Below are 13,256 nucleotides of genomic sequence, written 5' to 3'. Positions count from 1 at the left end.
GCAGGAATGTGTGAAGGGGGGAGTCACAGATACACTGCTTGTCGGGGGGGCAGGGACCGAGCTAGATCAGAGGTAACATACCCAGGGGTAATTTCCTGCAGGAGCACACAGGAGCGGAGCTCCGGCAGTAAAGAGCCCAGGGGGCGGGCACAGGCAACAAGCCCCACCCCCTGCTCCCAGCAGCCCTCAGTCAGAGCAAGAAGAAGCCAGGTAAGTTGCAGAGCCCCCCCCCCAAGCCCCCTGGTCCAAAGCACTCCAGTGCCACCGTTAAGACCAAGTTTTATTCAGGTGCTAGCTCTCACTTCCGGTGATGTCAGGGGGTGATGTCAGTGGGTGTGGCATAGGCAAATAAGTTATGCTAATGAGCTGTGCTAATGAGATCCTGCACCTCTTTTTCTATAAAATGACCCCTGATACGGAGGAAGGGGATAATTTCTGTTCAGGAGATTTCTGTGACTGGAAAGACCTCTAGGATTGCTAGGCTCCACGTGAGGCTTGGAAATTTCCTGGAATTAGAGCTGATGTTCAGACTACAGAGATCAGTTCGCCCAAAGAAAATGGCTCTTTTGGAGGGTGGGCTGTACGGCATCATGCCCCGCCGAGTCCCCCCCCTTCCCCAAACCCAAGCTTGATCCCCAAATCTCCAGGGATTTCCCAATCTGGAGCCAGCAGCTCTAAAGATTTCCCATCTCCCAATCCCGTCACTCTCTCTCCACGCTGAGAATCTGCTGGCTCCTGAGGATTCATCAGACTCTACCTGCTCAGAGGACTTATGAAGGACTAGAAACTTATTTCTGCAACCAGGTGAAGGATGTGCAGAATACAGAGGTGGGGGGAGGAACCCCTCAATCGATCAGGGATATATATTTTAAAGCAGACGGTCATGAATGCTGACTTTAGACTTCCTCACCACCGCCATCTAGGGTCTGAGTACAGAAATGCAGGCAGAGACAGCACTGAAAAGCAACTGTGGGAACAAATCCGAGAATCCTGAGAATCACAGAGTTGGAAGGGGCCGTACAGGCCATCTAGCCCAACCCCCTGCTCAATGCAGGATCAGCCTACAGTATCCCTGACAAGGGTTTCTCCAGCCGCTGCTTAAAGACTGCCAGGGAGGGGGAGCTCACCACCTCCCCAGGCAGCTGATTCCACTGGTGCAAGGACTCTGATGGTCAAAAGGTTTTCCCTAATATCTTCCCACCTTTAATTTAAACCCATGATTGTGAGTCCTCTCCTCTGCTGCCCACAGGAACAGCTCCCTGCCCTCTTCTGAGTGATACAGCCCTTCAAAGACTTCAAGAGAGCCATCCTGTCCCCCCTCAGCCTCCCCTTCTCCAGACTGAACATTCCCAAGTCCCTCAGCCTTTCCTTGTAAGGCATCTTGGTCTCCAGGCCCTTGATCACCCTCACTGCTCTCCTCTGCACCCGCTCCATTCTGTTCAAATGAACCAGATCATCACAAGCTTTGCCAAGCTTGTTTTGTTCTATTCTCCATTAGGGTTCTGGATAACTGTGTTATCGGCGGAGAGAGAGATGCTTCGCTTTGGAAGGAGAAGACTGAGGGAAAACACGGCTGTGCCCTTCAAGTCCCCAAAGGGTTGCCAGCCTCCAGGTGAGGCCTGGAGATCTCCTGCCATTGCCACTGAGCCCCCGACAGGAGAAAATGGCTGCTTTGGTCAGTGGGCTGATTGACCTTACAGCTAAAGAATGTCACCTCTGAGGTTATCTCAGCCCAGTCCTTCTTCAGTTTAGTGTCGTGGTGAAGTGTGCGGACTCTAATCTGGGAGAACTGGGTTTGATGCCCCACTCCTCCGCTTGCAGCTGCTGGATGACCTTGGGCAAGCCATAGTTCTGACAAGAGCTGTTCTTGAAAAAAAGAGCAGTTTCTGTCAGAGCTCTCTCAGCCCCGCCTACCTCACAGGGTGCCTGTTGTAGGGAGGGGAAGGGGGAGGAGTTTGTAAGTTGCTCTGAGGCTCTGAGTGAAGGTAAAGGTAAAGGTAAAGGTTCCCTTGCTCGAAAGCCAGTCGAATCCGACTCTAGGGTTGCGGTGCTCATCTCCGTTTTAAAGCCGAAGAGCCAGCGCTGTCCGAAGACGTTTCCGTGGTCATGTGGCCGGCATGACTAAACACCAAGGCACACAGAACGCTGTTACCTTCCCACCGAAGTGGTACCTATTTATCTACTTGCAATTTCTTGCTTTCGAACTGCTAGGTTGGCAGGAGCTGGAACTAGAGACAGGAGCTCACTCCATCATGCGGCACACTCGGGTCTCGAACTGCTGAACTACTGACCTTCCACAGCCTGCAGTTCAGCATCTTAACCACTTGAGCCACCGCAGCTTCTCTGAGCGAAGGGCAGGGTATAAATCCTCCTACTACTACTACTCCCCTTCCCCCTCCTCCTCCTCCTCCTCCTCCTATTCTTCCTCTTATTCTTCTTCTATTTTTGTGTATTTATCAAAACACTTATTTCCCACTGTTCCTTGTAGTACAAGGTGGCTTACGGAAATAGCCAAAAACACTTTCAAAAATAAGAGAGAGCCAACCCCAAATCTCCACCCCCCCTTCCAAATGCCTTGCCATCCAAACCCTTTCAAAAGCCCCGGCAAAGAGGCAGGCCTTGCAGCGTCTCCTGAAGATCCCCCAGGACGGGACCCCCCTCACCTCTTCAGGGAGCCCGTGCCAGAGAGCCAGGGCCACGACGGAAAAGACCCAGGCTCTGGTTCATGGACCACCCAGCGTTCCCTCTAAGTGGCTGTGGTTTTCATACTCTTACTGACATGCATTGGGAACAGTAACAATCCAATACAAAACCGGACGCCAATCTCCAATGTGTTAATCAGCTTCGATGGCTTCAGACTTGCAGCAGGACCGGCAGCGTCAAATCGTGCAGTAGTTCTCCATTGTTTAGACATTGTGGCACATACCAGTTTTGCATTATTTCAATTTAAAAAACAAAAATAAGAGAGAGCCAACCCCAAATCTCCCCCCCCCCATCCAAATGCCTTGCCATCCAACCCTCTTCAAAAGCCCAGGCAAAGAGGCAAAGAGGCAGGCCTTGCAGCAAAGAGGAGGGGACCGCCTCACCTCTTCAGGGAGCCCGTGCCAGAGAGCCAGGGCCACGGTGGAAAAGACCCAGGCTCCGGTTGATGGACCACCCTGAGTGGTGGGTAACCATCAGGCAGCTGCCTGATGATTGTAGCCGGCATGCAATCAGGTACAAGCTCTCCCTCCTCTGCAAGCTGCCTGATTATTGTAGCCGGCATGCAGGGACATATGGAAAGAGACGGCCCTTCAAATATGTGGGCCTTAGGTCATGAAGGGCTTGGAAAGTCATACCCAGCGTCTGCCATTTCCCACAGTAAAATCCAGTTGCAAAGTGCATTGAAAGTGGATTGAAAGTGCGTCATTCAGTGTGTGTGTTGTCTCAGTGCAAGGTTACAGACACCAATGGATACAAATTTTTTAAAAAACAGGGCCAGATGAAACATAAACTCTTGCATAGATGCTCCAAAGCAGATTGGTTGCTTTCATGGGAGAGTGGAGCAGGAACAGAAAGCCAAGCATTATGAAGGAGGAGGAGGAGGAGGAGGATGAGAAGGAGGACGAAAAGGGTCTACACTCCCAAGCACTACACTAAACTGGCAAGGAACTGAGGGGGAATTTCTTTGTGCTTTATCATTACAACAGTCTTGTGAGGTAGGCTGGGCTGAGCGAGAGTAACTGGCCCAAGAAGACAAAGCGAGCTTCTGTGGCAGAGCAAGGAGCTAAACGTTCATCTCCCTGGTTATAGCCCACGCTCTAACTCTACCTGACATTGCCTCGCTTTATGTAAGTAACATAAGCCAAGGGCTTCGAGGCTGTCAATGTTTTGTAAAGAATGTTAGGAGCTGGGAGTCAGAGACTTGCAACCCCCATATTCATTCATTCATTCATTCATTCATTCTCTCTCTCTCTCTCTCTCTCTCTCTCTCTCTCTCACACACACACACACACACACACACACACACACACACACACACACAATTTCAAGTGGCTCTTCCCTCCTATCTGGGGAATCAGATTTACACACCAGCTGAGCTTCTTCCCACTTGTCTCGGTTGTCCTCCATCAAGATGTTGCTGATGATCTGGACAAAGCTCTGGGAAGAGAAAACAGGAAGGAAACGGTGAGCTCAAACTGGAGGTGAGATTTCTAAAGCTAAACATGAAGAAAGAGATTAAATTGGGCATACAGTTTACTCAGTGGGATTTTAGCTAAATTCTTTTTAACTCCAATGCCACCATTTCCCTGGCCTGGAGAAAAATGGCTTCCTGACCCCAAAGTAGCATTCGGCATTTCCCTGGGCGTGTAAAGAAAGGGCCACAAGAACCAAGCAGTGTTGAAACCCTTCCTGCCCTCCCTTCTCCTGATCTGCCTAAATTCACACAATCTGCTGCCAGATGGCCATCTCACCTCTGTTTGAATACTTCCAAAGAAGGAGAGCCCACCACCTCCCGAGGAAGTTTGTTCCACTGAGGAACCACTCTACCTGTCAGCAAGTTCTTCCTAATGTTTAGCAGAAAACACTTCTGATTTAATTTCAACCTGTTGGTTCTGGTCTGACCTTCTGGGACAACAGAAAACAACTCCACACCATCCTCCAGATGACAGCCCTTCAAGTACGTGAAGATGGTTATCATACCATCTCTCAGTCGTCTCCTCTCCAGGCTAACCATACCCAGCTCCTTCAACCTTTCCTCATAGAACTTGGTCTCCAGACCCTTCGCCATCTCCGTTGTCCTCCTCTGGACACGCTCCAACTTGTCTATATCTTTCTCAGATTGTGGTGCCCAAAACTCCCCCAGACGATGCACACAAAAAGGTCTAAAGCAAATTCCATTAGCTGCCCCTCCACGCAGCCTATCTCCTGGCTCCCCGCCCTTCTGTTCCTCCAGAGCCCCAAGAAGGAGATTGAGAGAAAAGAGGTTCTTACTTCTAAGCAATCAATTGCCCTCTCTGTTTAGTTCATGAAACCAGGAGGGACTGCAGTTCTGAGAGACGATGTGTATCATTTTAAGACCCCCTGCCAGTGACCTTCCCCAAAGGACGAATTCCCCACTGCTCCAACAAAACTACATAAAAACAGAATCCTTCTAGGTCTGATTTGGACATGTGGACACTTGATGCCTCGGTATCAGCTTCCTCGTCTTCCATTAACCAGGCTGGTTCTTTTCGTCTGATGTCCTGAAAATCGATTCTATCCCACAGGGGGTATCAGTTCAGTTTCAAAACATCTTTGCTTTCGAAGCAGAGATGAGGAGATCCTTGCTGCAGAATCCCGCAGCAGAGAGCCAGTATGGTGTCGTGGTTAAGTGCGCGGACTCTAATCTTAGAGAATCGGGTTTGATTCCCCATTCCTCCACGTGCACCTGCTGATGTGACCTTGGGTCAGTCACAAGCTCTGGCACAGCTGTCCTTGAAAAAGAGCAGTTTCTGTCACTCCACTTGCACCTGCTGATGTGACCTTGGGTCAGTCACAAGCTCTGGCACAGCTGTCCTTGAAAAAGAGCAGTTTCTGTCAAGAGCTCTCTCAGCCCCACCCACCTCACAGGGTGTCTGTTGTGGGGAGGGGGAGGGAAAGGAGTTTGTAAGCTGCTCTAAGACAAATTTGGGTAGTCAAGGGCAGGGTATAAATCCAATCTCCTCCTCCTCTTCATTCCTCCTGGATTCTACTTGAGCAAAGAGACGGGTTTGTGGAATGTTTTATTTTTTAAAAAATAATTCCTGGAATTATTTCTGAAATGGATTCTGGAAGAGCTGAGTACTGAAAACAACGTCAGATTGAAGAGGTGTCAACCTGCCAACATGGTGTAGTAGTTAGAGCGTTGGACTAAGATCTGGGATAGCCAGGTTCGAATCCCCACTCATTCCATGGAAGCTCGCTGGGTGACCTTTGGACAATCACACACTCTCAGCCCAATTCACCTCATAGGGTTCTTGTGAGGGAAAAGATGGAAGTGAGGAGAATGTTCTAAGTTGCTTAGGATCTCCATTGGCATGTAAGGCAGGAGATTGGCTTGACAGCAACATGTGGGAAAGGGATCTAGGTGTTCCAGTTGATCACAAGCTAAACATGAGCCTGCAGTGTGATGTGACTGCGAAGAAAACTAATGCGATCTTAGGAGGTATTAACAGGATCATTGTGTCCAGATCACGGGAGGTGGTAGTTCCACTCTATTCTGCTATGGTCAGGCCTCACCTGGAATACTGTGTCCAGTTTTGGGCACCACATTTTAGGAAAGATGTTGACAAGCTCGAGCGTGTCCAGAAGAGGGCAACCAGGATGGTGAGAGGGTTGGAATCCAAGTCTTATGAGGAAAGGCTGAAAGAGTTGGGTCTGTTTAACCTGGGAAAGAGGAGGCTTAGAGGGGACATGATTGCAGTCTTCAAGTATTTGAAGGGCTGTCATGCAGAAAATGGAGCAGATCTCTTCTCTCTCGCTCTGGATTGCAAGACTAGATCGAATGGGTGGAAATTACAAGGGAGTCGTTACCGGCTAAATATCAGGAGAGACTTCCTAACTGTCAGAGTGGTTGAGCAGTGGAACAGACTGCCTCAGGAGGTGGTGGATGCTCCTTTGCTGGACGTTTTCAAGTGGAGACTGGACGACCATCTTTTGGGAATGTTAAGAACGTAAGAGAAGCCAGTGTTGGAACAGGCCAATAGCCCATCCAGTCCAACACTCTGTGTCACACAGTGGCCAGAGATACCAGGTGCCATCAGGAGATCCAGCAGTGGGGCAAGGACACTAGAAGCCCTCCCACTGTTCCCACCCCCAGGCACCAGGATTACAGTGCATCGCTTGCCCCAGAGTGAGAGTTCCTATCTATACCTTGTGGTTAATAGCCACTGATGCTGTAGGGCTCTCTTTCGGCTCTGCTCCTGCAGAGTGCAGGGGGTTGGACTAGATGACCTGCAAGGCCCCTTCCAACTCTAACATTCTATGATTCTATGATTCCATAAATCAGGAATTCTCCATGTTAAAATGGAGAGCAGGCAGAACAAAATGTGCGGCCGAGCGGAATATCCTTCTGACTTTCTTCCACCCTTCCAACTCTAACATTCTATGATTATACGATTCCATAAATCACGAATTCTCCACGTTAAAATGGAGAGCAGGCAAAACAAAGCGTGAGGCCGAGCAGAATATCCTTCCGACTTTCTTCCAGTTCCATTGCTTTGAGAGCCTCAACAACAGTCCATGCTTGCTACTCTGTGGTGCCGGCCACGGGCCAGAGAGTTCCTTACTAGCATCTATAGAAGAGCGTTCTCTCTCTAGTTTTCATACACCCCACCTGCCCCTCACCTGCACGTCACCACCAGTGGGGCTGTAGTAAGCCCTGCGGAAGATCTCCGTCATGTTCCTGAGCACGTCAAAGGTTGACAGCAGATCCCCACTGTAGCTGGTCCCATCCTGGGAGATCTCCACCAGGTTCTGCAACACCTCAGACACCCCTTCCCCGATCAGGCCCCGCTGGGCTTTGGACAGATGTTCCCTCGTCTGGTGAGGCAAAAGAAAAAAAAGGTGATGTCACTTTATTTTAATTTCACCCATTTATTTTAAGAACAACGTCTGAGTCCAGTGACACCTTTAAGACCAGGCTCGGGAGCCATGCACAGTTCTTTCACACATATGGTGTGGCTCCCGGCAGGGCGGCTGGGGAAGCGAAGGGGAGGCAGGCCTCCCCAATCGGTTTTCCCGTCACCAGCCAGAGTTCCCCTCCCTGAGCAGGCTTGAGATGGGGGGGGAGCAGAGAAAGGAAGCAACTTTAAATGCTTTATTAAAGACCCTCCACTCTGGCTGGCTTGGAAAAGGCATTTGTCTCTTTCAATGCCTTCTCCAAGCCAGCCAGCGTGGAGGTCTCGGAAGATACATTTACATAAGAACATAAGAGACGCCAATGTTGGATCAGGCCAATGGCCCATCCAGTCCAACACTCTGTGTCACACAGTGGCCAAAAATACCAGGTGCCATCAGGAGGTCCAGCAGTGGGGCCAGGACATTAGAAGCCCCCCCACTGTTGCCCCCCCCAAGCACCAAAAACACAGAGCATCCCTTGCCCCAGAGCCCCTATCTATACCTTGTGGCTAATAGCCACTGATGGACCTCTGCTCCATGTGCTTATCCAATTCCCTCTTGAAGCCGTCCATGCTTGTAGCCGCCGCCACCTCCTGTGGCAGTGAATTCCATGTGTTAATCACTCTTTGGGTGAAGGAGGACTTCCTTTTATCTGTTCTAACCCGACCACTCAGCAATTTCATTGAGTGCCCATGAGTTCTTGTACTGTGATTGCAAATCCAAACAGATTGCAAATCCAAACAACAAGTGGACTTTAAAGTTGTTTTCTTTCCACTCCCCCCCATTTGCTTTCGTTCCACTTTCTTTCTTTCCACCTTTCTTTCTCTCTCTCTTTCTCCCCTCCCTCCCTATCTAAAGTTAAATATCATTACTGATATCTGTTTTAACCCCTTTTGTATTTTATGGGTTTTTTGGCAGCCTCGATGTTAATAAAAAACAAGTTTGCATGTTTTTAAATTTAAAAAAACCATGTGTGTAATATTTGTTCATGTCTCGTGGCTCTCAAACATCTGACATTTATTCTGTATTGCTCTTACGTTAAGCAAGTTTGGCCACCCCTGTTTAAGACCAACCAAAAAGGTAAAGGTTCCCTTGCTCGAAAGCCAGTCGAATCCGACTCTAGGGTTGCAGTGCTCATTTCCATTTCAAAGCTGAAGAGCCAGCGCTGTCGGAAGACATTTCTGTGGTCATGTGGCCAGCATGACTAAACACCAAGGCCGTGCACGGAACGCTGTTACCTTCCCACCAAAGTGGTATCTATTTATCTACTTGCAATTCCTTGCTTTCGAACTGCTAGGTTGGCAGGAGCTGGAACTAGAGACGGGAGCTCACTCCGTCATGTGGCACATTCGGGTCTTGAACTGCTGAACTACCGACCTTCCATAGCCCGCAGTTCAGCATCCTCTTATCCCACAATTCCTGAGTTTACTTGGGAGCCTTCGGTTTTCACTTCATCCATATGTACTTTCAGCTTGCTGTATATGGGGCCATCCAACAAACTCCAGACCCATACCTGAATACAACCCATGGTCTCCTGCTTCCAAAATGGACCTCAGGGACTGTAGGCTGGAGAATATACACTCCTGGTGCTTCATCTGGCCATGGTTGCTGGCTTGGTCTTCATACCTACCATCATCTGTATGTTCCTGTAGTCGATGGAAACACACTTGATGTATGTTGGAGATGTCCAATAGGCTATGCCCTCTTCATCCAACACACAGCGCCGTAAGATCAATCCTGAAGGACACAGGGGGGGAAGGGTGGGGCAAAAATACGACCATCAGGAAGTCTGTCCACAGCAATTAAGGAAACATCTGATGGAGGATCCTGTGAAAACTAAAGCTACAATAATCATATAGAAAAGGCTCCAAAGAACCCTGGCAGGACATTCCAAAGCTATGGACTAGCCATTAAGGAAGACTCTTTGAAAGACTCAGTTTGGTTGATAACACCAGGCAGATAGGTCGAATGGGGAGGGGCCGTGGCTCAGTGGCAGTGCATCCGCTTGGCAGGCAGAAGGTCCCAGGTTCAGTCCCCGGTATTGCCAGTGAAAAGGACCAGGCTGTAGGTGATGTGTAAGACCTCTGCCTGAGACCCAGGAGAGGTGCCGCCCATCTGAGTAGACAATGTTGACTGTGATAGAACAGTGGTCTGATTTAGTATAAGGCAGCTTCATGTGCTGTGTGTGGAAGTTGCTGCCAGAGGATGTAGTGATGGCCACAGGCATAGATGGTTTTCAAAGGGGATTAGGCAGATTCATGGAGGAGAGGTCTATCGGTGGCCACTAGCCATGGTGACTGAAGGGAACCTCCACATTCAGAGGTATCACACCAGTTGTCCACAAAGGGGTTCAAAAAGCCCCCTTGTTTATTATTTATTTCACGTACACCTTGCCTTTTTCCCCCATGGAGAGCCAGCATCTTGCGACATTAAGCTCTCCCCCATTTTACCCTCACACCAATCCTGTGAGGTAGGTCAGACTGAGCACGTGCAACTGGCCCGAGGTCACCCAGCCAACTTCCATAGCCAAATGAGGATTTGGACTTGAGTCTCCCAGATCCAAGGCTGACACTCTAAGCACTACACCATACTGTCTATTCATCTCCATCTTGCCTACCTATTGGTTATACTGGGAGAAAGCAGTTAGGAGGGATAAGAGGTCGGGATTATGCTGGAGATCAAACAGGAAACGTTGGCTTGCACTCCTGGATTCATAAGAACATCAGAAGAGCCCTGCTGGATCAGACCAATGGTCCATCTAGTCCAGCATTCTGTCTCCCACAGTGGCCAACCAGTTCCTCTAGATGGCCAGCAACAGGGCATAGAGGCCAAGGCCTTCAGAAGAACAACCAAAGAGACCTGCTAGATCAGACCAGTGGTCCTTCTGGTGCAGCATCCAGTCTCACACAGTGGCCAACCAGTTCTTCTGGAAGTCCAACAACAGGGCAGAGAGGCTGAGGTCTTCCCCTGATGTTGCCTCCTGGCTCTGGGATTCAGAGGCATAGTGACTCTGAATGTGGAGGTCCCCCTCAGTCACCATGACTAGCAGCCATTGATAGACTTTTCCTCTAGCACACACATGACTCATGATTGCAGCCAGTTTGGTGTCCCCACTCCTCCCCACTCCTCCACTTGCACCTGCCGGGATGACCTTGGGCAAACTGTAGCTCTGACAGGAGCTGTTCTTGAAAAAGAGCTGTTTCTGTCAGAGCTCTCTCAGCCCCACCTTCCTCACAGGGTGTCTGTTGTGGGGGGGGGGATGAAAAGGAGTTTGTAAGCTGCTCTGAGACACCTTTGGGTAGTGAAGGGCGGGGTATAAATCCAATCTCTTCTCTTCTTCTTCTTCTCTGTTGGGTACAGTGCAGCTGCTGCCATTTTGATGACCACAGGTGCACTTGACCGAACATCTGCAACTGGAGACCCATCTTCTTGGGACCTTGCAGAGGGGTCCTGGGATGCAGAGACTGGAAAAGTCAAAATGTCTCTAGGGGACCTCGACTTCAGCCTCCCATTCCAAGCGGCCATAATATTGATAGTCAGGAGAGCCAAGGCCAACGTCTTCTAAGGCTGCGGCATAGGGAACCGGACGGAGTGGCACATCCAGGAAATCATGCAGTCAGGTAGTGGGTGGGGTGGGTCCAAGCAGTTTGTGTGAGTTTGGTCATCAGTTGGGCTGGCACTGATGGCTAGGCTTGGGGGTGGGCCTAACGGGGGAAGGAGTTCCCCTAGGTTAGGGGAGGAGGGTAGGGTGGCCTTGGCTCACACTCCTCCCACACCATCCAGAGTGAGCATACATTATACTGGGTTTGGGGTCCATACATTGTTTCTAAATTTCAAGGTATAATTCTAAGGAGGAATTCTCTTTTACAGAATAATAGAAAAGCATTGTCTTTTAAGGAGATGGGATGTGACTAGGGTTGCCAAGTGAAATTTCAGCTCAAGTGGGGGACTCCAGGCCAGTGGCTTGTGTCATAGAGTTTTCCCTCGGATGACCATAGCCCCGCCCCCAGCGTGCCCGGCGTTTCCACGTCACGTCTGGGTGACGTGCACGTCGGGGTGGGGTTCCCCTCGGGGCCCGATCCACCGGCAGCGGGGAACGGGCCTCTGGGGCGGGGGTTTCCCTGCCCCCCAGGGGGACTTGGCAAGCCTAGATGTGACTCTCAGCAGTTGGTAAGATTCAATGTGATTCCAGTTTTTGAGACTCTATGGGTGCGGTCAGATGGGCCATTTAATCCGCGTTCGGCCTGCCTCAGCAACAGATTGGATTTAAGGTCAGCCATGGTGAGGAGGGGAAGGGACCAGTGGTGGTCTAGGCGGAGCTCGATGCCATGCGGCTGGTGAGGGAACCTGGCAGCCAGTGGCAGGGAGTGGAGCAACTCCCCTGTGCAGCCGCCGCTTTCCGGCTCAAAACTGCTTTTTTCTTTTCTTTTTCCTTTTATTGTAATGGTTTATTTATTAACACTGAGACTTCAGGGCAGATAACATGGCTTGGAAAAGGAGATATAACCATTCTTAATGGGGGAAAAAACCCTGTTTCTCGTTCACTCGGCCCAGGATTGTCTTGGCCTGGTAGTGAACAGTTGGTGAAGACCCAGCACTTCAAGAGGGAGTGAAATTATGTCACTCTCGCTGTCCCACTGGGTTAGCCTCTATATTATTATATAAATGTTGTTAAGTATTACCCAACATAGGTTCACCAAAATAGTACATCAAAGTTCAGGTTCTCGGTTCTGCAAAGGGGAGAGGGAGAGAGAGAGAGAGAGTTGAGCTGGGTACCTCTCTGACAGGAAGGAAAGCGGTAAGGGAGAAGGTAAATCAGAAAGGGGGATGGGGAAGGAGAGAGAAAGGAGGAACGGGGAATTTTTTCAACCGAAAAACCGCATTGTTCAGGTCCACGTGAGAAAAATTCCATTCTTTGGGTCACTGAAAGAAGGAGTTATCGTATTTTAAAATATCTTGTTAAATGAAATGTCAGTTCTTTGGCTTCTGCATTTCCTATGATGGATCGTTACGGATAAATTTACTTCAGGTAATAGATGCATTTCACGTCGAATGAAGCCTCCTCCGTGACTATTCTGCGGGAAATTCAGCTCACAGATGTATTTTTTGTGATTCTTTGCTACTTATTACCGTGTGCTGGACTTTTGTTGTTGTTGGATTTAAGGTCAGCCATGGTGAGGAGGGGAAGGGACCAGTGGTGGTCTAGACGGAGCTCGATCCCATGCGACTGGTGAGGGAACCTGGCAGCCAGTGGTAGGGAGTGGAGCAACTCCCCTGTGAGGGAGGCACAGGGAAACATCAGACCAGACTAAATAATTCTACCAACCGTCCTCCACTCGCTAGCCAGTTAAAATCCCCCACCCGGGCCGCTCCCCGTACCAGGGCTGGACCGGAACCTAACCCGGAGCCCACCAAGGCTAACGGCACAAGGAGTTTTCCTGGTCCAACCTGAAGCATTCCGGGGGCAGCGGACGGCCGCCGCCTCTCCAGCCGGGGTCTCCTTCCAAATAATGGAGGCAAAGCTCTCTTCGTCGCAGATTTCATGGGGTTCTGCAAAGGGGAGAGGGGGAGAGAGAGAGAGAGTTGAGTCGGGTACCTCTCTGACAGGAAGGAAAGCGGGAAGGGAGAAGGTAAAT

The 13,256-nt window shown here is 50.0% G+C and overlaps 1 protein-coding gene across 1 annotated transcript in view; it reads right to left on the bottom strand.

Moving 5' to 3' along the window:
• Positions 1 to 13,256, bottom strand: part of ADGRB1 (adhesion G protein-coupled receptor B1) — a 184,770-nt gene that overhangs the window by 17,517 nt on the left and 153,997 nt on the right. The window contains exons 11-14 of the mRNA XM_015418928.1: positions 13,069 to 13,170; positions 9,251 to 9,357; positions 7,348 to 7,542; positions 4,072 to 4,140 (exon numbers count right to left, since the gene is read on the bottom strand). Coding sequence (XP_015274414.1) covers positions 4,072 to 4,140; positions 7,348 to 7,542; positions 9,251 to 9,357; positions 13,069 to 13,170 — 473 coding nt within the window. The remainder of the gene's footprint in view (positions 1 to 4,071; positions 4,141 to 7,347; positions 7,543 to 9,250; positions 9,358 to 13,068; positions 13,171 to 13,256) is intronic.

This window comes from Gekko japonicus, unplaced genomic scaffold, assembly GCF_001447785.1.
Source record: "Gekko japonicus isolate JY-2015 unplaced genomic scaffold, Gekko_japonicus_V1.1 scaffold2299, whole genome shotgun sequence".
Lineage (NCBI taxonomy): Eukaryota > Metazoa > Chordata > Lepidosauria > Squamata > Gekkonidae > Gekko > Gekko japonicus.
The sequence above is the reverse complement of the archived record's forward strand: the minus strand, read 5'-3'. Positions and strand labels throughout refer to the sequence as shown.